General features: G+C 48.0%; 2 protein-coding genes and 1 long non-coding RNA gene across 11 annotated transcripts in view; 1 reads left to right on the top strand and 2 right to left on the bottom strand.

Moving 5' to 3' along the window:
- NEO1 (neogenin 1) overlaps positions 1 to 6,784 on the top strand; it is a 171,742-nt gene extending 164,958 nt beyond the window's left edge. For all 8 annotated transcript variants that reach the window (XM_072345274.1, XM_072345273.1, XM_072345277.1 and 5 more), the window contains 3 exons: positions 1,139 to 1,393; positions 1,574 to 1,710; positions 4,003 to 6,784. In XM_072345274.1, coding sequence (XP_072201375.1) covers positions 1,139 to 1,393; positions 1,574 to 1,710; positions 4,003 to 4,086 — 476 coding nt within the window. In that variant the 3' untranslated portion in view covers positions 4,087 to 6,784. The remainder of the gene's footprint in view (positions 1 to 1,138; positions 1,394 to 1,573; positions 1,711 to 4,002) is intronic.
- Positions 6,785 to 7,093: 309 nt separating this feature from the next.
- LOC140256544 (uncharacterized) lies at positions 7,094 to 8,734 on the bottom strand. The gene is made up of 3 exons (XR_011904803.1): positions 8,611 to 8,734; positions 7,491 to 7,735; positions 7,094 to 7,193 (listed from the first exon to the last, which is right to left on the bottom strand). It is a non-coding gene; the product is annotated as an uncharacterized lncRNA (long non-coding RNA).
- Positions 8,735 to 14,848: 6,114 nt separating this feature from the next.
- Positions 14,849 to 24,860, bottom strand: part of HCN4 (hyperpolarization activated cyclic nucleotide gated potassium channel 4) — a 97,195-nt gene continuing 87,183 nt past the window's right edge. For both annotated transcript variants that reach the window (XM_072345888.1, XM_072345889.1), the window contains one exon: positions 14,849 to 19,168. In XM_072345888.1, the coding sequence (XP_072201989.1) occupies positions 17,604 to 19,168 (1,565 nt within the window). In that variant the 3' untranslated portion in view covers positions 14,849 to 17,603. The remainder of the gene's footprint in view (positions 19,169 to 24,860) is intronic.

The raw sequence follows: 24,860 nt of genomic DNA, 5'->3' as shown, positions 1-24,860 counted from the left end.
GCACAAAGAAAATAGTGATGTTTCCTGTGCAGGGCTTTTCAGGCTTGAGGCACAACCCATTGCAGTGGCTTTTGTAACGTCTCCAGTGCTGTGAAAAATTCTGAAGCACCAGTCTAGCTAGAACACAAGGAGGTGACATCTGGAGTTGAAGTGAATTATGAGCGTCCCTAGTTGAAGGTCAGAATTTTAATTAAGACGCCAGAGCCAAGAGGGTTGTTTCCTGTTTCCTTATGAAGGCACAGTCTGAGGCTGCACTGTCGCCTCCCGATCCGGTGACAAGTTAAGGCTGCCGTGTGAAAGTACCGTGCCTCAGCGCACGGGGAACAGACAGGAATCACACACAGTGTGTAACGCCGAAAGTACAAGTTTAATGCCTCACAACAAACCCTATATAGTGGTACAGGTGACCGCCCCTGTGTGACACTCGTGACCTCCCTGACTCCACCCCAGGTGCACGCAGGCACCACCTACCCAATACCCAACACTGCACTATGCCAGCAGACAATATCTTAGAGGCAGAGGTCCCTTGCTCTGTTTGTACCTCTGAAGTGGCAGCTCTTGCTGTCTGGTTCTTGTCCTGCATGTGCTCCGAGTGGGCTCACAGTGCCCTGAATTCATGATGCCATCTCATTGCCCTCTCAGCTCAGGGTGGAGCCTGCTGCCTGGGATTTCATTTTGGCTTTCAGGAAGTAAAGGGATTTGGAGTCTATCAATCATCTTGGAAAGAAAACTGGCCCTTCTGTATGTATGTACTGCAGTGATACATGCATACACGTACCTATGTAACAATTCCTGTACTGTGAAATACTGAAGTGTAAAATGAGAAGGAAGATTTGAGTCCCATGCTGTGGTCCAAGGTGCCAACTGTGTCTTCTGGCACACAGCAGTTCAAGTGCAGAACTGCTGGTTGGTACCTGTGGCCTCATTCCGTTTTCAGGCTTTTGTTGGTGGACAGCTGTTGCAGTTCACCTTCAGTCAGGACAGTTGCACGGAGCTGGTGGTATGTGGTCAATTTGTGAACTCGCTTAAAACAGCAGTCGTGGAAAAAGCACTTGTCAACACTGCTGCTTAGTTTCCATTTGACCACGGAGACCATTTCTCTTCCAGAAAACAAACCACATGTTTTGGTCTGTTGTAGAATCGGTTCGGAACACACCGAGCTCTGACACCATGCCGGCCTCCTCGTCCCAGCCGTGTGCGGACCACCAGGACCCCGACAGCGGCTCGGGTGCTTACCTGGGCAGTGCACAGGAGGAGGACGCGGCCCAGAGCCTGCCCACAGCTCACGTCCGTCCATCCCACCCCCTGAAGAGCTTTGCAGTGCCAGCAGTGCCAGCGGCCGGCTCTGCGTACGACCCTGCGCTGCCCAGCACCCCACTGCTGACCCAGCAAGGTGAGTGGGAATGGGCAGGGATGTGTACAGATGGGAGGGGATTGGAAAGACAAAAGGGTCTGGGGTCAGGGGTGTGAGGTAATGTAGAATTGGGTACTGAAGTAAATCCTTTCTATTCTCCTGAGAGCTTTCTGAATAGGCAGAGAACTGAGGCCTAATTGTGTAACAATTTCTTTTAAGCTCCCTCCCATCCAGTTCACTCGGTGAAGACTGCATCTATTGGGACTTTAGGAAGAACACGGCCTCCCATGCCTGTGGTGGTTCCCAGTGCACCTGACGTGCAGGAGACCACCAGGATGCTCGAGGACTCGGAAAGCGTAAGTACTCTGATGCTGCCAGCAGCTTCCTGGGGCCAACCTCTGTTCGTGTGATAGCTGTAAACTTCAGCAGTGACTGCATGGACACTTCCAGAGGCAGAGGAGAATGAGACTTCTGGCTTGCACTGACTGCCATTGTGCGTAAACCCGCATAAAAGCATCATCTATCTATTGCAAATACCTTCTATGCAAGGCTGTACATTCAGAGAATAAGCACAAGTAGTACTTTCTAAATCAGAAGGTTACCTGTGACCTCTACTCCTGTTTGCACAAAACAGATGCTGTGCTTCCATCTATTCTGGTCCACAGAGCCCACCAAGTCAAAACTAATAAATCTTCAGCAATATTTTGGCCGTCCTGAGGCTATTAGCTGAAAACAAAGTAATGTTCTCTAAGATTTCCCTTATAATTTCTCTTCTCGTGCTCAGTGCTGCAGGTTTCTTGCTATTGCAATTACAAAAAGAGAAGAGTGAAGCCCAGATCTGTCTGTAGCAGTTCTTTTGATTCTTTTCAGCACGTAATGGAGCTTCATTTTATGCCTTTGGCTTCTATTTGCAGGAGCTGTAGAAGTTCCCAGTGCATCTGATTTTTGCCTGCTTTCATGTTGCAAGCAAGCATGCTGTGCATGGGTTCTCTTAAATTCATGTAGCTGCTGCTTATGCTGCTGCATAGCTGCCAAAGCATCAAGAGTGTCCTTGCAAACGAGGAACTAAGTGTTAATGCCAAAATGCTTAAAGCCATCGTCACAAATATGTTTTTATGAAAGTATTCTGGGAAAAAAATGCAACAGTTGAGCCTTGTTAAAAACAGGCAGCTTTTTAGAAGGGAGGATGTTTGATCCATCAGGCAAGAGCTATTTTCTTCTGAAAGTGCAAGCCAAGAAGCTGCTATATTAGCTGGTGTGTAACTGTTCAAATGATTTCTTATTTACTCCCCTATAGTCTGGTGTCTTTAATTCACCCTCTTGATTGTATTCCATAAGTGCTGGCCTAGAGATTGCATGCATGCTTGATTTGGTGCACGTTTGCCCTTCTGTTGTCACTCCTACCTTATTTATTTAGGATTGATACCAAAATACTTGTTATTCATAAATAAGATTTATATTTTAAATATATTTATGCATAAATTTAGCCACTGATAAATTCGTACAGTATAAAGTCATCATGAATACTTTATGCTCGCTAAAATAGGACTTGGAAAACGTAGTTAGAAGGTGATCCAAATGGATTGAGCTTTTAGAATCACAGAGTGGCCTGGGTTGAAAAGGCCCACAATGCTCATGTAGTTCCAACCCCCTGCTGTGTGCAGGGTCACCAGCCCAGGCTGCCCAGAGCCACATCCAGCCTGGCCTTGAATGCCTGCAGGGATGGGGCATCCACAGCCTCCTTGGGCAACCTGTTCCAGTGTGTCACCAGCCTCTGTGAGAAAAACCTTCCTCCTGAGGATCTTTTATGAGATCCTGAAGGAATGAATCCAATTCCACGTTTATTATTTCCATCTCACTGACATTTATCATTGGCCAACAGTTGGCAGATAACACTTTTGATACAGGACAGAGGTAAGGAGGAGTCTGGATTGCTTGGTAAGCTGAACATGCCTGAAGTGTTCGTTTGTGTCAGTGAAAGAAAAGGTTTGCAGCTGGAAGCAAAGGAAGGGATACCAGGTGTGAGCAGTTCTCCCTGAAGGACTCAGCATTGTAGTACACAGGCAGGTGAGCAGTAGCTTTCATGTTAAACTCCATCCACAAGATCTCACATTGTGCCTCCAATGCACAAGAACAGAAATGGTACATAGGAGCTGTGCTGCTCTGGGTTTGGCACTTGGGCACAGTAGGTTTGTCTGATAATAAAATCAGGAGAGCTGCTCAGTGTAGCTGATGCTAAACAGCTGAGGCTCAAAATGGAGTACCATCTACCAGCAAGTTAGTCATCTTTAAAAGGATTCTACACCTGTGATTCTTTCAACCTCCCCCCACCCCCAATTAAGCTGAAATGATTTTTCCCAATAACCTACTTAAGTAAGTACACATGCAGCCATTGCCTTGAAGCAGGAATTGATACCTGGAAAACAGACGAGATGATCACCATCTCAACTAAACTATGAATCACTGCTGCAAAAAGATGTGTTTAGGATTTTTAAGTGTTGTGCCAAGGTATTAATTCCTGGAATGCAATAAATCTGCTTATCTGTGAGTCAGAGCCACAATCTCCACCAGCATCACTGAGCACTTCTTGCTGTTCCTTATGCCAAAGGAAGCAAAGCCCTGGCAGTAACTCTTTCCATCTCCCACAGAGCTATGAACCGGATGAGCTGACCAAAGAGATGGCCCACCTGGAAGGACTCATGAAGGACCTTAATGCCATCACTACAGCATGACCACCTTCACCAGGACATGACTCCAGATTGTTTCACAACTCTTGGGACTCAGCCTTGGAACACAAGGAATTGTACAGTAAAAATTAAACAATACAGAAGAGGGACAGCACATTGAGAGCATCCCCAGGGGGCAGAGGAACCACTTGGTGCATTTGTGCTACAGCTGGTTGAAGAGAGACGACCTTCCCGGCCATCATCCTGTAACAAAGTCACACCAAGTTGAGTTCCATTTCCCTGCTGAGTCCATGCAGGATGGGACGTAGCAGGCTGAAATCTATCTAGCATCCAGACAAAAGGAAAGAGAGCGGACTTCATAAGGTTTTATTTCTGGTCAGGTTTTGTCTCAGTGGTGTGCTTGCCCTGCCTTTTCAGTGTTGGACATTCGCATTTATGTACAATTTTGTGTTTTTATTTTATCTTTTTCTTTTTTTTTTTTTTTAATAAAAAGGAAAAAAAAAAATAATGTAATCAAAGGAGAAAAAAAAAAGGAGAAACTGTTGTTTTGCCCATCCTGACATCTGACTGCTCCTTCTATTGTGTATGAAAATTCATTGCCAGCGTGGGTTGTTCTGTTTTGGTTTTTATCCTGCATATAATTACATCCCCTTCTGGCAGTTAATCCATGGCCTTTTGGGATGCTGCACTGGTATTTGTAAGCTTTTTTTTTTATTATTATTATTATTATTTTTATATTATAATTATTAAAAGCCTGACTTTCTCCTCTCATCACTGTGAGATTACCAGTCTGTTTGAAGCGAAATGTAATTTGAAAGGCTTGTTTGTTGCTTTTTGTGCAGTTTCAATATTTTGAGTGGGGAAAAGTAGATGGGGAGGGAACCGAGGGGGAGGTTTCATTATTGTTGTTTTCCTGTCTTTCTACATTGACTCGAAAGACTGAAGAAAATGAAAGCATCTTCTGTAACGTCCTTCCTTGTAAACCCAGCATACTGTGTCTCTGGTTACTGAATTGCAGTGAGAGTCTCATTTAGAAACATTAAAAAAAATTCCTCCCGTAAAGTAGGGTTCCTTACATTCAGCTGAACCTGCTGCTTGTTTTGGCAGCAGTGCTATTTTGGTGTTGTTAGGTTAAAGGCCACCTCATGAGAGCAGCTCTCTGGGTGCAAGGAGCTGCCTGGGCCTCTCCTAAACCAAAGGGTATCTTCCATCTGACCTTACACCGCAGCCACAGGACCCTTGAGCAGCAAGTCCAACCCCAGCGCAGTTTCTCCATCCCAAGCCCTTTAAGACAAGAAACCTTCTCTTAAGGATTCTTGAGAGATGTAAGCATGGCAAAAAACGTATTAAAAAACAAAACACTTTTTGAACCATCTGAAAAGCAAAGGCAGTATTAGCGACTCAGGTGCTGTTCATATATCTGTCTAGAAAGGAAGGAAAATCAAAAGGGAAATCCATTGTGAGGAGAAGGAAAAGCTTCATCTGTTTTCTCCTTATGTTCATGATTGCTTGGCTCTGCCAGGAAGAATGGCATGAAAGGAGGGACGCTATCTTAGTAAGAAAGAAAAATTGGAGAAACCAAACTCATCTGCCCCAGAATCTCATAAGCGTCTTCACTTCTCAGATGAAAGGAAACCCAAAACTTACTGACAGGGAGAAGCTGTTGGATTTCTCTTGGAAGCTCAGCACTGCCCATAGAGGGAGTGCAGGTACCAGCAGGCACACACAGGCAGGGCACATCCAGAGCCCACTGCTCCCAGGCTACAACTGCTGCACCTGTTGGAACAGAATGAGCTGCTTGTTCAAGATTTAACAGGGCAAACCAACCAACCCCGATTGCTTCCCACCCCTCCTATCCTTCTAACTTAAGCTCTGGGCCCATATCCTTGGTGCCCATCACTGGGGAAGGAAGAGTCAATGAATGGTCCCCAGAAAGCAGCAGGCCCTGGGCTGTGGTTTTACTTCCTTTCTTTGCCTGGACAATTTGTACCGTCATTTGTAGCACAGTTGCTGGGTTTATTTATTATTGGAGGGAAGGGAGGAAATCAAAGAATTGGAGCACCATGGGCCACCTGGAAAGCTGATGTTTGGACTTTCAATCAATACAATTCAGGGCAAAATAAGCTACAGAATACCTATTTAAGTAACAAAACAGCATACCTTGTCCTGAAAGGAAGGGTGGATGTTTTCCTTTGCCTATTTTTTACCTATACCCAAAGAAATACCATCTTACACACACAGTATTCTTAGCTGGTGGGTCTTTGTGAATATTACTTATGTATAACACCATGAATGTTAATATTGTCATTGAATTCGGGGAGGGGGAATATTTTTAATGATAAAACAACTGTTCAAAGTTGGTTTTTTAAGGTTAAACTAAAAGAAAACATTTATTCAATTCAGTGTACAATCTGTATTGCACTTTTTCACATTTTAATGCTACGTTTTCTTACATATCCTGTGATTTTTCAATTTGGACATTGTGTATCTCCGTAGTGTCATAGTCGAGCTGTTGAGTGGCAGCTTCCCTCTGAGATGTGGGGAAGAAGCAAACCTGTACATTGTTTTATGATTCTCATGTAGAATAATTTTAAGGACTGCTGTAGACATCTACCTTCCTGTACAATCTTGTTTCGTTTTGTTTTTGCTTTTCTGTAGTATTTGCTGTATACTCTATGGCTTTTTTTGATAACTTCATGTTTATTATTTTGTATTGGACATCCAATACACTTTTTTTAATCCAATCAAACTCTGTTCTGTTTGAAGAGTTTCTCAGCCCTTCCTCTACTTCCCCTCATTGACTTGGTGAGCAGTGCCTGCATTGTTTGGTGTGGGTGGTCGAGTTGCCTCCTCCCCAGCACACAGAAAGCAGCCCAAGTCCAAAAGCTCAATAGCAACAATACCCCCCATGTAACAAGCAAGCAGCAGAAGGAAGGATTTCAAGGCAGTGGAGGTACATTTCAGAGAACAGACTTGATAAGCCAGTAAGCCCCAAAGAAGTGATGCCATAATTTAAATAGAACCCTCAAAACGCTGCAGTATCCTTATTGTTACCTTTATGCTTAATCCAGACTGCTGGCAAGACAGACAGCTTCCCCATTTCCTTGCATCCCATGTTCCTGGGGGCATCAGACTCTTCCTCACCCCAACGTCTGCAAACAGGAATACAATCTACTGCACTGCTTTGCTCCCCTGCTCCCTCCTCTCCTTATTTTGCAAGTCCAGTTCTTGCAAAATTATAGTGAGAGAAGCACACGGAGATCTCAGGATTCCATCACCCTGCGACCAGGCAGAGATTCCTCAGCCATGCCAGAAGTGACGGGGTATGTGTAGAGGGGTGAAGAAGGAGGGAAGAAAGATGTTAGAGATCGGGTTGGGAGCATCAAGGCACAGCCGGGATGCAGGCGTGGACAGGCAGCACTGCAGAGATGCGACCTCTGCTTACTAACCTCAGCTGAAAGTAATCCCTGCTCGGGCAGCACGCGGAGTTTGCTCTGGTACGTGCGTGGCAGGTCAAGGCAGACAAAACGATGCCGGTGAGGGACGGGCGGCCCGTTTTAGACCAGGCAGAAGTACAAGCAGCTTTAAGTCGCACCCTCGCGCAGTGCACGGCAGGGACGCTAGATGGCAGCGACGCCTTGCTGGTAAAGGGAACCGCAACGCTAAGCCCAACCTGCACCATTTCTGCATCTACCTGGAAAAGATTAATTTGTTTCTCTTCGGCCCCAGTTAGGGAGGCTGACATTAGTGACTCTTTTGTTAGCTGCAGCAGCATAGTAATGAACTCATGCAGCAAACTAATTCTTATTCATGCCTCGCTGTGTCCTTCCTTAATAGCATTTATGCTTCCAGCATAGGCACAAAGGTTTGACTTACAGCAGCTCCAGCACCTTAGATAAATTGGTACAACACTTGCAGGCTTTTCCTAGTAAGAGCAGCTTCCTACCTCCAGACAGAACTGAGACTGGGTTTAACAGCAAACTGCTGCTCATCTCCAATAAGATGTTACTATGAAGTTATTGTTTTAGCTAATTTGTCTTTGCCAAAAAGGTCAAACCAATGCAGCTTCTCCCCTCATCCACACTCCAGGCAGGTAATGGCTGCCCTTACTACACATGGGAAGTGCGACTGTGGGAGGGGAAAAAGCCAGCTGGTGCTCTGAGGTGTGCTCTGCAACCTTCCATTAGCAAACAATGCACAGCTCCCTCCAAGAGGCCTCCCAGCTCCACAGCGTGATGGGTCCCTGGGAGGCAAGGGGACAATGCCCCCAAACACACAGGAAAAGGTGCAGAGCAGACAGGGCCAGAAGGAGCAGAGGGCAAAACCCCTTGGCAGGCACAAGGCTAGAAAATGAGAAGAGGTTAAAGAGGTGACGGAAGGAAACACCCACAGATGCAGACTCTAAACTTGCTTTCTCCAGGCAAGAAGAGCCAAAAAGTTACCAACAGCTTGCTGGGGAGATGAACCCTCAGCCAGAAAGGTGGAGCAAAGAAGGATTAATTCTACCCTGAGCTGAAACTGAGCTCCCATTGATTTATCCATTAATCAATCCAAACGGGTAGTACTCACCCTTATCAGGTTCCAGAAGAGGAAAAAACACCCACTAAAGGTTCTGCTGTGCCCCAATTTCCTTTTGTTCATTCTAGGTTAACAGCTTCTGTACCTCCACCATTCCACAGCAATGGGCTGTTCTGGGCTTCCAACCTGAGAGGGAAGAAATCACAACCCCGCTATGAGCCCCATCACTGCTCCTGGCTGGCAGAGCCGGGATGTTCAGATGTGTTCTGGGGAAGCCATGACCTGATTTGGGGCCCCCATTTAGGACCCCCACTCACAGAGAGGGTGAGAGGATTCCCCCAGGGGGCGGCTGTGTGACTGACAGCCCCATCCCACCCAGCATCCTTCCCAGACCCCACACCCCAACCTCCATGAGACTGAGGAGCACACCAGGCCCCATTTCTCCTCCGTGGGCGCTGTCTCCATGGGAACAGCATCCACTTCATTTGTCCAACCTCTGTGCTGCTGCTGCAGAGGCGGCTTCCCTGCCTCTCTCTCTCACACAGGGCTTTCCCCACAGCTGCTGCAAGGCAGAGCCCCGGTCACGCTCTGCTCCCATCCATCTCCTGCCTGCAGTCAGGGCTTGGAGCCTCGTGACCAAAATAAATCAATCTGCACTGAGGAGCTGCCAGAGAAACCTTTTCTGGGAGCTCTGCATCTCACCCAGACCCCATCTGCCTGCCAGCACCGCTCAGCCCCTATGCTACCCAGTGTGGGGGTGTCACTGCTATCCCCCATCCTCCAGAAGGCTCCCAGCCCTGCCCAGCAGGACCATCTCACCTTGGCTCCTCTCCTCCCTTTTGCCTGCTCCAGTTAGTTAAGGTGTTTGCCTGGCCCTACAGCCCTTCCAATACCCCCATGTCACAGTGACCCAGCAACACGTGTTCCCACAGCTGACTCCCACAGGTCCCTACAGCATTTGCTAGCCCTTCCTCACCCACAGACACCCAGCATGCTTCCTCCCAGCCCAGCTGACACAGAGCCTGTAGCATTTCCATCCATCTCTCATGCAGTAAGTGCTGCAGTAGCACAGGGTGTGCTGAACTGAGACCATCTTAGGACCCCCAGAGACTGCTGCCAGGTTGGAAAGGAAAACCCAGGAGTACAACCAGCACCTGCCACACAACCTGAGTCCCAGGTCTGCTTGAATAGAGGGACCCCAAGGACAGCCATGCAGCTACTGGTGTACTATGGCACCACTCAGACTCTCAGTTCAGCCACGTCCTCAGGGCCACCCCCTGAGCACAGCAAGCGTACTCTCTCTACTCACACTTGCTCATAACAAGAACTAGCATCTCCAAAAGATGGGCTTTATATGGGTAACCACCCCCAAATCTCCTCACTGCCATTGCCTTGCCAGGTCTGCAAGGACTAGCCTCCAGCCCCTCCTCCAGGCTCCCCAGGTGTTTCCCATCTCCCTCATCAGCACCAGGGCCCTTCCAGCTGCAAAGCATTATCCTGGGAGCCAGCAAGGAGTTTCAGTGTGATGAAGGTTGGTCCAGAAGCAGCCCTTTCCAGACATAGTTTGGTTTAGGCACTGAGAGGAAAACCTAGCAGGCAAACAACAGCATTACACCAAAATAGAGGTGGATGCTGTGTTCTCAGTGCCTGTATCTCCTGGGCTTTCAGGTTGCTTGACTTACCAGGACTGGTTTGCACTACTTGAACCAAACCCTGAAAGAGGAAAACCATGTGTGTGTCATGGGTCCCTGCATTAAGTCCCTCTGTTGGTCTCTGGGCCATCTGCATCTCCCACACATGCCCACCATGTGATGTGTTTGTCTGGGGTTGCACTTACACTCAAGCCTCCTCTGTTCTAATCTTTTAGAAGATTAAAAGCTGCAGGTTAAGCATCATTTCAAAGCATCTCTCAGCCACCACAGCCTCTTTTGGAGCACAAATATTACACTGACCTGAATGAGTTACAAGAGGGGCCTGCAGCAGCATGGAAAAGGTTAACAACCCATCAGGAACATCATCCTGCCTGGCAGCACAGCCAGGAGCTGCAGAGGTGGCTCAGGCCAGCAGCATGCAACCCCAGCCTCTGCAGAGAGGAGCTGACAGTGATGTGTGTGCACAGGGACAGAGCTGACAGCATCCCTTGGCCGCAGCAGGAGGCTGGTGTGGGTGGATGGGGCAGTGGGGAGCCAGCAGCAGGCCTGGGGAGGACCCTGGCTGTGACCTGCTGTGAGCCACCCACGCTGGGTGTGCGTGCCACCGAGCTGGAGGGGAAGAGCTGAGTGTGGGCGAGCCCCAGCCATTCCCATCACAGCTGAAGAAAGCAGGTGTATAAAAAACAAAAGGGGGAGGAGGAGGGAAGGAATGACCCAGAAGAGCTGTATAATGTACAGTACAGCCACAGAGAGCAGCTTCCCAGAAACAAGAAGGTGTTGAGATGCTGTTTACATCTTCCTGCCCAGCACAGCCCGGCAGTTTCAGGCATTTCCTCTGGGGTGCACAGCCAGGCTGCCTATGCTGGGGGGCAGTTGGCCAGGCAGGCACAAGAGGGCACTAAGGGAGTCCTATGGAGGTCTGCCATTTGCTGAGCTCCCACTCCAACCCATCAAGCTGTTGCTTCACCCCCACTGACACAAAAGAGCAGCCACCTCTTCCGGGAGATTTCAGTCCATGTCTTTTCTAATCAAGTTCCTGCTCACAGGTGGGCCTGAGCAGAACAGTCATTGCTAGTGAGTAGGGTCAGCTGGCAGCTGGAGGCTGAAAGGCAGCTGGTTTGCAATGGCTCCTTAAAAGGGAGCAAAAAAATAAAATAAAAATAAAATAAAAATCAATCTACCTTCCTGCAAATGAAAGCAGCAGAGCCTGGTTAAGATCCTCCCTCTTTGTCACAGGTAGATTGCACCACACTCAGCTCTATGAACACCACCACCTGATGCAGACATCGCCAACCCACAGCCCACGTGCAGCCCAGCACTCCTTACTCACAGCATCACTTTCTGGCATTACTTATGTGCACCAACAGCTACTTTGAAGGATGAAGTACAGAAAGCATAAGAACTCATAGAAAATACCTGCTGAGCACTTTGAGAACTGTAACCACTGCCCCCAAAACTGACTAATGCTTTAAGTTCACAGAAACAAGGTCAAACTTCCCACTTTGTGCTTTTGTTACTCTTTTTAATATACTTTATTTTAATATAAAATGAGTTTTGTTACTTTAAATATGCAGTCTATGTTTAATGAGGGCTGCTCCAAAAGTAACACCTCCTATGTGATGGTGTTGGCCCATGATACCAGAGGAGAATCCCCCATGACCTAAGACAAAAGTAGGACCTAGGCACATGTTCAGTGCACTGAAATCCATAGGCAAAAACAACAACTTACTTTAAAGGACAAAGCCCACTGTGTATACTTGTAATGCCCTAATGAGATGATAACAGCAAGGTGGCAGAGTCTTTAACTACAGTAAACAAGAACAAGCCCAGATTTAGCAGCCACAGAAGTGAAGGAAAAGATCTGCTTACCTTTGGAAGGTCTCAAGCAAGCAGGGCTCTCCAACAAGAGATAACCTCACCTCCACTGCCAGCCCTTAAATGAGGACTGGGAAGGGGATCATTGTCTGCACCTGTGCTCCCCTGGGTTGGCCCTGCCTTCCCATCAGGTGTTCAATCATTGCTTCAGGCCATGACTTAGTATTTCCACTACAATATTCACCTCCTCTTTTTCACCAGCAGGGAAAAGGGCAGCTTGTAGGGGGGATTTGTGTGAAGGTGTCTTACCAAGCACCAAGGGTCTGCGTGAAGTTGCACCAACAGATCCCCAGCAAAAAAGAGGTGGTGCTCAGGTGGGGCTCAAGGCCAGGACCTTGGTGTGTCCCAGCTTCTCCACTTGGGTCCAACTTGGCAGGGCTTTGTTTGGCTTCAGTCTCCATGGGAGGAACAGCCAAGGAACAGCCATCCCACCTTCTGCAGCAGTGCCCTATAGCCTGGTATGGAGTGTCCTGCCAAGCCTTAGCCTCTTTCTTCCCCTCTCCTGGGTGAACTTATCAAGGGCTTGGAGAGGTGGCTGCAACCCTGCAGAGCTCGGTGGGGAGAATTACCTTAAAGGGGAAAGCTCCTGTCTCACCAGCTCATGCTGCTGCCAGCAGCTCCAGTCTCTAGCTCAGCAGTGGTGAAGCTGCAACACTGCCCTCACCATGGGAAGCAGAAACTCCTGGTCAGGTTTTTGGCTGAGGAAAGTTCCCAGCACTTCAGAGTGAAAAAAGTACTCAGCTGTTTGCTGCACAACCCCATCTCCAGGCTTCCTGGAGACACATTGCTCGGGGTAGGGGCTCTCCTGCAATGGTTGAGGCTGGAGGACAATGTTGAGCAAAGAGGTCCTGCTAAGTTGGTATCCACCTTTTTGTGCTCCACAAGCCTCATCACCTCACTGGTATGAACAGCTAGCAAAGAGATTGCAGAGAGGAAGAGAAACCTCATTTCCATGTGCTGAGCTTCAGCCTGCTTCTCAGTGCAACTTTGGCATCACTGTTCTCCCCGGCCAAGGCTGGCTAGTGCAAAGTGCTAGTGCAAAAATCCCACTTCCTTGGGATTCCAAGGAAGGAAAGCACTGTTGGGAAAAGGTCTGCTCCAAACTTCCCATTGTTTCTATTATCTCTCCTGGGGTTAAAGAGGTACAAATCTGGGACCCCTCACCTCTATCCCATAACCAGTGACTGCCTGCTGTTCCCCAGGAAGAAGTTGCCCAGCCTGCCTGGGACAGTTTGTGGGACAAGGCTGAAATTCCCACCCACAGCCCTGGACGAACAGCTACTGGGATAAAGGAGACACCTCAAGAGATGGAGATCCTGTCATCTCCTGCACTAAGCCCCTGTGCCATTGGGCTGGGTCTTCACAAGGCACTGCAATGGAGGTAGCAGTGAATGGGAGGTGGAGAGGTGGCAGGGTGACTTGGCTCTGGTACCTGAACGGTTTGTTCCTGACAGCCCGTGCATATCGTGAAATCCCAGCGCGGCCTTGAGTCCTGTCAGTAAGATAAGGAGGCATCAATGCAAATGCTAAACCAGTCAAGCCCTTCCAAGTGTGTTCTTCAACAACTTGGGATTCTTAAATCTCTATGGACAGTGGAACCAGACTTTGTTCAGGGCTGCTCAGTCACAGGCAGACAAGGTCAGAGGATTGATAGAGGGAGATCAACAGGGACTCCAATTTGGCTGTACTAGATGAAGGAGGGGAGAGGAGAAAGGAGCAGCCTGCTTTGACTGTGCCTTTGCTGCACCACATCAGTCTGAGTGTTTGGGCATCCTTCTGTGCAAAACAGACTTCATTTACGGCCTTTGGGCTGAACACAACCATTGGATGAGAAGGTACCAAGGAAACAAGATTTTAGAGAAGGTAAAATGAAAGTGAGCCTACTGGGAGGGTGCAGGGAGACTGATGTCCAGCTGCATTTCAGTGCCATGGGCTGTAGGGCAGACTCCAGCAGCTGGGCTGCTTTGCTGCATGTTTCCTTGTCACTGCAGAAAGGGCATGAGGCCGTGCAGCCCTGGTGTGAGTTACTGACCCACACAGCCCATTTTGTGCACATTTTCTAGATTGGGTTTGGACAAAGACTCAAAAAGGATCTCAATGAAAGCTAAGGGTTGAGGTTAGTTTTACCTTCCAAAAATACCTCAGGTCCTGACCCTGGAGTCATCACCCAGCATAGCCTGAGACCTGGAAACAGTCCTTTCTTCATCCAGTTTTTTGTCTGCTTCCTGTGATAGTCCCTATTCCAAACTGTTTAACTTCTGCATCCTGCAGTAAAGCTCCTCAAGCTCTTCTCTAGGGATCACAAAACCAGCCAGAGATTCCAGATCTATCGGTAATATGAAAGAATTTCATACATGTTCAGCAAAACAACTGCCAGGTTTCTCCTTCACGCTGTTAAAAAGCTTAGCAGTGTTACCATCGATGGCTTTGCATACACTTCGTGCAGGAGCGTCTGAGGTGGAGGGGTGGCAGCAGGTAAACACCACTGAAGTTGTGACAACACCATGAAAACACAGGCAGGAAGTGAGACAACCCCTTGGTCTCCCTCCAATAGGATGGAGAGGGCTGAAATCCCACAGAAGGTGTTTTTTTCCTTCTTTAAACCTTGTCTTACATTGCCTTGTTTTCTCCACTTAAAGCAGACAGCAAGTCAGAGAGATGGGTTTTTTACTTTTTTATTTACTAAGGTTTTTATTGTGTTTTATATTGCAAAGCCCACCCCTTGAACTCTGTCCTCCCCCCTCCTCCTCCCCCCATCTCCCAAAATAAAACAAAAAATAACAATAATAATTAATATAGTTCCACCTACTGAGACAAGCCTAGTGTTGACTGGGGTCCAGTTGGAGTAACTCAATATTGGCTACTGCACCACTAAGAACTGGAAAATCAAACAATACCCCCGTGAAAATTCAAGCAAAGGAACCCAACTGAACAGAGGCTGTTCACCGGACTGGTGGATGGGACGCACGGCTACCAGAGACAGCCCTCAGGGCGTTTCTGTGCCCCTCCATTTGTCTGAGTGTCCACAGGGGTTGTTGAGATTCAAGTGCCTATGCAGCAGTCACAGGACAGCCATCCATGAGGGCTTGGCATTGCTGGGCTGAAGGCCTTTCCCACTCTCTTGTACTAGATTCCCCAGACCCAAACAGCTTAGCTCCCAACCTCTCGAGATGTTCGATCTACGGGGCCCTCTAGTATATGGGGAGGAAGGTTGTTAAAGGAAACAATACCTAAAAGGATACCGCGAGTCTTCCTCTAGGAACTCATACCTCCGAAATTATGAGAGGGTCTGTGAGTCTGCTTCAATTCCGACAGTTTGATTCTCTTTCAAGATGAACCTGTACATATTTTGGGAAAGCAGGATCTACGTGTTATAATCATCACCTGCCAGTCAGTCCTACAGGAGGGTCAAAACGGACATGTACTTTAAAACTAGGAGATATATATATATATATAGAAATATGTGTGTGTGTGTGTGCGTGCTTACACATGTGCATAAATAGACTACATATGTGTATGACTGTACACTACAGATATATAAAAGCATGTGTGTATATATAGATATATATATAAAAATCTATACACACACACAAACACACACACACCCCTCCCTCCACACACACTCACACATACGTAGTCGTATGTAACTAGTAGAAAAAAACATTTCTAGAGTTCCCCTGACCCTTTAAGGAAGACCAAAGCTGATTACATCTGAATTCTGAGCCACCAAAGCACGTTGAAGCAGGAGTGCCCAGTAATGCCTGCAGCAACATTCAAGATACAGGCACGTGTCAAGAGTTTTGCAAACAAGTTGGTATAAAAATCAACTGTCAGCCAGTGCTTTTGGGGAGAGGAGGTAAGATGAGGGTTGGTATGGGCCTGTACCGTTACTGTGATATGTTTTTTGGCACTGCTGCAGGAAGGTCTGCTTTCCCTCTGTGGGCTGGAGGGAGTCCAAGATAGCTGGGAACAGAGGGGAGCTGGACAAGTGTTTCTAACAAGTGTTAGAAAAGTTGAGCACCTGATTGTTTACAGTGAGGCAGCTGGAGACACCTCTCGGCCTTGGGAAAAACAGAAGAGCAAGAAAGAACTGGAAGGAAAATAAGAAGAGAGAAAAGGAGACATTTGCTCTAGAGGTAAAGGCTGTACCTTCTCACTGCTGTACGCACCCAAAGGCACCTTCCTGTCTTCAACCTGTTCTGACTGCCTTGAATCAGGGGAGCCCCAAAATTCCAGCTCAAGGTGCCTGCCAGCCCCCAGATGTGTCCAGTGATGCTGCAATTGCAGGGTGAGACCAGCGCCAATCAGGTGCAGGCTGTTATTGCTGGTGAAATCAAGCAAAAGATTTCAATTCCCCCATCAGAGGAGAAGCACGGACCACGGCTGGCCGGATTTCTGGTTTAATCTGTTTTAATGGTTACAAACATATTTGCAAATCTGGAGGATTCTTGGCTGGGTTCTGGTATTGCCCTCAGTGCCTCCAAGCTCAAACTCCCCTGGGCTAAGGAAGAAGAGGGCTGGGGTGACTGCAGCCCACCTTGCAATCTTACCCTACCCGGTTCTCTTCAAAGCGGTCAGCCCATGGACACTGAGACGTTAAAACAGGGAGATGGAAGGCTAAGGTGCTGTCTCTTTCTTCATCCCTCCCCTTGCTTTGCACGCCCCAACCTGGAAGGCAGCACGCACGCTTCCAGCCACAGAGAGGCTGAGGCTGGGGCTGTTCTGCTGAGGCCAGCTGCCTGGTGTGGTGGCAGACAGGACATCTCCCACAACCCACGTTAGAGCATCAGCGGAACGAGACAAGCATCCGAAGTCAAGTCCGTCCATCTCCTGGTTACCTTCATCTTCTTCAGATGGAGTCCAAACAAAAACTCAGCCCACCTGAAGTTCCTAGAGGGGACCACAGTTACCAAACTCACCCCTCTTCTTTTTCCTCTGCAACCTGCCGATCGCAGGAGGAACCTGAGGAGGTGACGCTTCCCGATGCGCACACCGAGCCATCCGAGTCCCCCCGCAGCTGGTGGCCAACCAGAGCTGTTCCACAAACAGCAGCTACGGGCCGGCCTGATGTTCCCTCCTACGGCCCACGTCAACCTTGGATCACTGTCTCAACAGGAAAACCTTTTTTGGTGGCTTCTATGGCTGATCATTCACATGTCCCAGCTCAGGCACGCGCCCTGTCTGTGCGTTACCTCGTTGGATTAAATCTGCTCGTATCCTTTTGTTCCGTGTATTAAAATATTCTATAAAATCAAGTGACCAAAAATCTATAGCTCTAAGAATACCTGGTTATCTTCTTTTTTTTTTTTTTTTTTTTTTTTGTCATTTTTTTTCCGTGTGTTTTTGTTTTGTTTGTTTTGTTTCTAATCGCAGATAAACCTAAACAAAAGAAATGGAGAGGGGGAGGGAGGGGAAAGAAAAAGGGGGAAAAATAAAAAAGGAAAAAAAAATCATTCATGAAAGTCTAATCAGGAACCAAACCGCACGGCTGACGTTACCGGCTCTCAGAAGGAGTCCTCACAAATTGGAGGGCAGTTTGGATCTGACAGGCTCCAGATCCCCTGTGAGCACTGTGGACTCTTTCCGCCCACCAGCAGTCATTGAAGCGGGGCCTGCAGCGCCGGCCCCAAACACCAGTGGGTGCGGTAAAGAACCTGAGGACATCTGACGTGGTAAAGTCACACGCCCAGGAATTGAGCTACAAGGCTTCCCCAGAAGTCCAGTCCCTCCTCCAGGAAAAGGAGAGAAGCTGGAAACGGATTCTCTAGAGGAATGAGAACTTTGGCTCAGCGTCTGAGCCAGCTCTTGGGGCAAGGATGGCTGGGAAGCAGAAATCAACTTGATGTCCTGGTTCAAGCGTCCTGGTGGCACGGGCGGCGTGCTCTTGGACTGCAGGATCTGCGGGGGGGGGCTGGCGGTCTGAGGCAGGAGCAGAGAACCGTGAGAGCCCGAGGCCCCGAGCGGGCCACACTGAAAAGTCCTTGTTGCCACTGGGCTCTGAGTAGGAGGACTAAGGCCAGAAGGGGTGTAACAGGGAGAGGCGACGCCGGGCTGCTGTAGAGGAGACGCGGAGGCAAAAGGGGATCGTTCTTGGTGGAGCTGGGCTATCGTTCCAGTTAAAGATCCTAATGCACTTGGCTGTGTTTGGCAAAGGCCCGAGGACGGCCCACCAGAGGCCTGTGCCAGCTGGTTTAGGCTGGAGGATGGAGAGTTGGAAGAAGGAGGGGGCTGGAAGTGATTAATTCCCCCCAAAGTTCCACTGCCCGAGAGCTGCTGTAACTGTCCTCCCTGCAGCGGTCTTGTGGCGGGCTGGAACTGGTTGAGGAGGCTGGTGGGGGAATTCGATGAGAGCTGGGTGAGTGATGTTGATGGAGAGCTCGCTGCGGCTTGCTGGAAGTGCCCAAATCCACTGCTGGAAAGGGAGGGCTGCCGCTGCAGCTGCTGCTGCTGCAGAGGCTGAGCTGTCCCTAGGGGTGACCCAGAAGGTGCTTGCTGGAGCTGGCTCAGCCCTGCTGAGGACGCACCGCTCGGTCCCTGCTGTCCAGAGCCCGCCGGAGGGGATCCCACCTGGAACTGCCCCAAGCCGGCAGCGGCCGAATACCCCGCGAGCTGCTGGATGTGGTAGGAAGAGGACGAAGGGGTTTCTGCTCCCGGGGTGTGCAGCTGGGACGGGGTACTGGAGGGAGAGCCAATAGCAGAAGGCCCGGTCGACGGGATCAGGGACTGAAGCCTTTTCAGCTGTCTCGGGGTCTGGCTGGACTGCTGTCCCAAGGAACCCAAGACAGACACTGGGGGACGGAAGATGGCTGTCGGGAGGCGCGGGTGGTGGGTCAGGGCTATAGCAACAGAAGTGGTGGCGGCTGCGGCTTGCAGGGGGGCCTGGATGAGCGGGGTCCAAATGACAGGGGTGGGGGTGGATGCGGCAGCGGCGGCGGCGGCGGCAGCCTGGACGTTGTGGGCACAGTGTGCCATCTCCCTGTCGTGCTGCACGATCTGCTGGATGATCTCATTCTCTTGGTAGTTGAAAACCCCCGAATTGAGGTCATGCTGGACTTTATGCAGCAGAATGGAATTTTTCTTACCTGTAGAGAAAGTGAAGAGAGAAAGAGTCATTCGCGTATGTCAAAGCAGGAGAGGCTTCCTGCCAGACCTTCCTCAAATTGTTGGCACTGTCTCCGCTGTCATTATGGGATCTGGGTACAGTCTCTGTGCTCCAGCAACAAGACAATAAACATCACGTCCTCTGCTTTTGTGGTAAGCAGACTTTGAGATCCCAGAGAACGCAATCCTGCTTAGACAATGGAGTCAGTTTTGAGAAGTGGGGCAGGCTGGTAGCAAAGCTTATGAACCCACAAGTTTCTCACTTTGCATCTAAACATCCAGTTACAGAATAAGAGCAGAAAAACAAAGACCATAATTCTTGTGTTTGCAAAGGCACACCTCAAAAATGCAATTTCACTGGACTCTCCAAACTCTTTAGCTACTCCCTAGAGATGTTTTGTTCTCCTATGTCTCATGCATCTTGTTTGCTCCGAAGACAAACAATCTTTTTCTAGCTGAAATGAAATCTCTTTATGAAGAAGGAACAGAAGGACTTTACATGCTGACCCAAGTGAGAGCCCTCAGAAATGCAGCCACCATCTTATCTGGCCATGCCCTTCGAGCCCCATCTTTCTGGAAACTGCAGGCTAGCAAACTTCATGTTCCAGCTGGACTTTCTAGCCTGCAGCAAAATATTAGCTCAGCACTTTGCCTTTTCAATGGGCTGGAAAATGTGGCGTAATGAGTTTGTCTGGCCTGAGTGTGCACCTGGCACTGCAGGGATGAACTCCCCTGGACTGCAGCAAGGGATGAGATACTGCCAGAGATGCCCTTTCACCAGAGCACAAATGCCTTCTCAAAGGACAGGATTTCTGATGTGGACATGCACTCCATTTAACAGCTTTTGTATCTGTGTTCACTAACAGCCTGTGCACAGGTAACTGTGCTAGCATTGATTTACAAGGCGTTGGTATATGCTGGTTTGAATGATTTACTTACAAAAACGGTGTGGATTAGATCCTCTCTTCTTGCCTTTTCAAGGGTCCTCTACCCTGACAGCACATGTCAGTTTGGATTGATGATAGCACCTTCCTAGGGGCTTCCTTTTCACTTTTGATTAATGAAGTTGTTTGGAAATATCCTCACTAAAGGGCCCAGCCCAGCAAGTCGTGTGCACACATGCATATATGCCCCCTGGTCTGCCTGCTTGCATGCAAGCAGCTCATTTCTGCAGTTAAAGCTTGGGGGTACGTGGAGAAGGGTGACCCCTAGATGAGGCACCAGCCAATCTGGATCAGATCAAATGCTGAATTAACACTCCTCTTATCCTTAGGCCCTGCACCCATCTGCAAACCTCTGATTGGATTCAAATGCCATTTCTGCTGCTTCTGATCTCCTCTAGTTCCTGTACAGGACCAAGACAAGCAGACAGCATCTTGCCAGATACCGGGATCTGGAAGGGCCTCTTTCCTCTGCTTTAATCCCCAATTAGAAGCTATGTGTTGATGACACCCAGACTGTTAGACTTTTTTCACTGTTTGATGCGAATTTTCTATCTGTAACAGGTAAAAAACTTCCATCTGAAAGATGTGCCTCTTACTGTAGTCAAAATAAAACATCTGGCAGCAAAGGACTTGAACAACAGTCAGAAGAGCGCAACTGGTATCCTGGTGTCCTAGAAAGCAACTTTGACATGAGGGAAGCTTGAATGTCACTAGCTGAGTTCCAAATCTACCAGAAGGAAAAGGTGAAATAGATCATTATAAAGTATAAGGGAGATACTTGTCACTACCATGTTTAATGCTAGGAAGGCATACAGTACAGTGTTTTAGTTCTAGTGTCTAGCTACAAAGCTTGAAGAGATGCAGAAGATACCCACAAAACAAGACTTGTAAAGCAGCTGTGGGTAAGTGCGTTTTATACACTCAGCTTTTCTCAGAGAAGAGACGACTTTATACTGATTTATAGGGAGCTTCACAGATAATGGAAGTTGATAAGATCCGTTCCCTTCAGCTACAGAAACACCCAACAGACACTGTGATCTTAGACAAGCCCAGAAAAAAACAACACAGATAAGGAACAATGGAATAGGAATTGTAGTTGAGAATTGGAAGAACATATTACAGGTTTTTCCTCTCCTGTACTTTTTAAAATGAAGACTCTATCCCTTTATATAAGCTACACAAAAGTGTTCAGAGTGGGTGAAGCCTGAAGGCTGAAGGTTCTTGGTCAGCCCTTCCAGTGGGCTGAACTGCAGCATAAAACCAAATCAAAATGATTTGATATCTGACAGGATTTTCACTCTGGGTCTCAGCCCGTGTGTTCGGGACCTGCCTGCTGTGGGTGGCGCTATGGGATGCTCGACATTTTGGTGTTTTACCTCCTGCTGACCACTCCCTCCAAAAAGCCAGTAAGACATACAGACAGGCATGGATCCCAGAGAAAGACAGTAGCCTTGCAAAGACACAGTCCTCAAGGTGAACAGTAATCAGAGCTCCCAGTGTCATTAAAGGGGCTGGAGAGACTGCACTGGAAGTGTTTGTGTAGGACGTGTGCAAATGGGGTTCACTGTGTAGCAGGTTGGAATGGCCAGGGCCTGATTCCACTTGCCACTCAGGTAGCCTGTCACACCAGAGGGGTATGAACATCACCTTTAAGATCCAGAGCAGCTTTGCAGTGAATGGAGTAGAAGGTCACACCGTACACACATGGTGCTTTCCAGGCAGCAGCTTCTAGAATCACATACCTGCTCCCAAACAAATTAGATCACAAAGAGCTGCTTAAACTGAAACAGAAATACTACCTGTTCCAAACTGGGGAAAGAAGAGCAACCCATCTAAATAAATTGACAAGGCCAGAGAAAGTCTGGCTGGCACTTGAGATAAAGAACAATTCAGACTGCAGGTTTGTAATCATTTGCTTTCTGGATGTGAAGGTACAAATCCCAGCATGGGCAATCTGCAGCTAGCTTGCACAACTGCAAGGTCAGGATGTGGACGGAAGACGGCATGCTGAGTTCAAACCAGACAGGCAAAAAACTGCCCTACCTCTCTTGATAACAGACCAAAGAGAAACCGGGCTGAGGAGGAGTATGAGGAACAGCAGCGCAGCCTTCTGAAAAGCTCAATACCAGCAACTGCTCTGCGCTTCCATCCTCGCACCTCGTCTCGCTCTTTTAATTCCATGTCACCTGTCTTTGGCTTCTGATTTGCTTGTCTGTGCTTCAATAGCCTGCAATTTCCAGCGCTGCCCTCAATTCCAACGAGAACTCATAGCGATGTTAATCAGAGCTGCACGGATAAATTGAGAGGACCCATGTTTTCATAACCTGAGCTCTGGGCAGCGCAGAACGGCTCCAGCAGCAGACGCTGGTTTCCTTGGCAGAGCACTAAATGGAGAACATGTTCCCATTTCCCAAACACACACACTATTTTACTGGAAAATGGGTTGATCAAAGCTCAGTTTGTGTCAAACTGATAAGACAAGTCCAGCAAAAACCCCGGAATGTTTATTTTTGTTCATTTTTAACAGGATGGCTCAGTTTTCCTTTGAAATCGCATTTTACCTTTTTCCCGAGTGCAACTTGAGTTGATTAACTGTTTCATTACATTAATTCTTTTCCTTTTCCGTTTTGCCAAGAGACTCAAATTTCTGCTGCAGAAAATTACTGAAAATGCCCCTTCAATTACTGAAGGGGAAAAAGGAAGTTTTCAAAATCGTTTTCCAAAAGCTGGTTAGCAGGCTGAAAAATTAATTGCTTCCACCATTCTAATTAATTGCATCACTCACATGTAGCTTCCACACCCCGATACGAGCCTGATCAGTTGCTGCTGGAGAAAAGCCCTCCTTCCAGCCAGCACCAGATTACAACAGGCACACAGCAGCGCCCTGCTGGGATAAAACATTCTCCTGGCAGGCCTGACTCAAGTCCTGCACAAAATATACGCCAGCAGCAGAACGTGGCAGTAGAAGGGAATTTGCTCCGAATGACGGCTCTGAGGTTATTTCTGCTCCCCACCTTATTTTGCTTCAATTCCAAATTTGTTTTTCCCCCTCTGGATTTATTGTCACTGCACCCGCCTCAAAAGGAGAACAAAACAGTCAGCAATCAGAGAATTGAAGGGCTGATTACTTTGGCTCTGTGTCACCCTAATTCAAATGGTGTCCTGCAGCTCACTGCTACACTCAGTGAACCACAAGACAGCCCCGTGTTCTGGCTAAACCAGTGAGAGGCATCACTGGGAGGGAGGGAGGAAGGGACTCCTGCTTCCCTCATCACTGAAGCACAGAGCCTGCACGTTACAGGGGTTTCTCCTTCTGTACAGTTTATCCCACAGGAATTAAGTGCTGAGTAGAGTCTAAGGTAACAAAACAAACAACCCACCCGTGCATTTCTCCTCGGCTTCCAAGATGAATCTAATTAGATTCTGAAGAAAGCTGCAATTTGAATTTATAGCATGTTGTCGACATATTCCATGAACTGGAAATGCAGTAAAATTTTTGTTTTGGGAATGTTTCCTTTGGAGTCCATTGGCACACCTCAGCCATCCTGAGACCTGAAGTTTTCAGGTTTTCCTTACAGTGCCTTTTCTGAAGAGTCTCTTTTTCTTTTCCTGGTTGGATCACATCTTTGTGGCTCACTCTGGTTGCAAAGTCCTGCTCAGATCTGGACCCAGGTCTTCTGAGGTGAAGGGCTGCTGCAGGAATGCTGTCACACATCTGTCTCTAGAAGTCTCATCTGCTTTTATGGGAGAAAAGCTCTGCTTTTCACCTCTCCCCGCCATATGCTGCTTTGTGCTTCTTGTGGAGCAGGCAGTCACATTTCTCTAAGCAGATTCTGCCTCAGAGCATTTAATCTGTTTAATACGCCCATGGACATTTTAGAAGCTCAGATCCTCTTCACCCAAAGTCGCAACCTGTGCTAACATCAGCTTGCTGAAGGAGGTTCCTTCACCTCAGCAGACCTAGGGATACATGCAGGGACAGTTCTGTCCAGTGAAGGATCCCAGGCAAGACTTGGAAGCAGAGGCCCAGTTATCTCTTAAAGACTTAAGGCACCTGTCTTGTCTTTCAGCAGCCTCTTCCCTGGCTGAGCCAACTTGCAGCTTCCAGTCCTCTCTCCCCCTGTTTCTTCACTCCTGGCTATCCTTCACTCTGGCCCCTTACCTTTCTACTTCCTTAGTTGCGGCATGGGGCAAAACTCTGCTCCCCTTCTGCAGGGCATGTGCTGGGTGACAGCCCGTGGTGGGGACAACATCAGGAGCACAGTTAAAGCACTGAAGGATCTCCACAACTCACTTTTTTTTGTTCACTTTTTACAGCTCTCAGCACAGGATGTTTTTTGCCATGGTCAGACAAAAGTAAATTCCTCACTGCAACAGTGGACAAAATGCAGGAGAAAAAAGCCCTTTGGAGCCTAAGACGTGTTTATAACAAAGCTACTGGTGCTCTGAAGTGAAGGAAGGTATGTGAAATTGTGGAAACGAAGCTAATAGATGTTACTCCCTTAATAAAGGACTGCAAAGTCAGATTTTCCTCGGCTGTAGATAGCATACAAAAGAATGGGGAGAAAGGCTCATGCGATTTCATTAAAAGAGCCAGCACTCAACAATAATTCTTCTATCAAATAATCAAAATTAGCTTTCTGTTGTTGAAATTCTGCACAGACACAGGGGAAATTAGCTGCAGCTTTCTGCTCATTTCTCTTTTCAGTTCTGTCTGAGTCTGCTGGCT

This window comes from Excalfactoria chinensis, chromosome 10 (genome assembly GCF_039878825.1).
Source record: "Excalfactoria chinensis isolate bCotChi1 chromosome 10, bCotChi1.hap2, whole genome shotgun sequence".
Taxonomy (NCBI): Eukaryota; Metazoa; Chordata; class Aves; order Galliformes; family Phasianidae; genus Excalfactoria; species Excalfactoria chinensis.
This window is presented reverse-complemented; position numbering and strand designations above follow the sequence as displayed.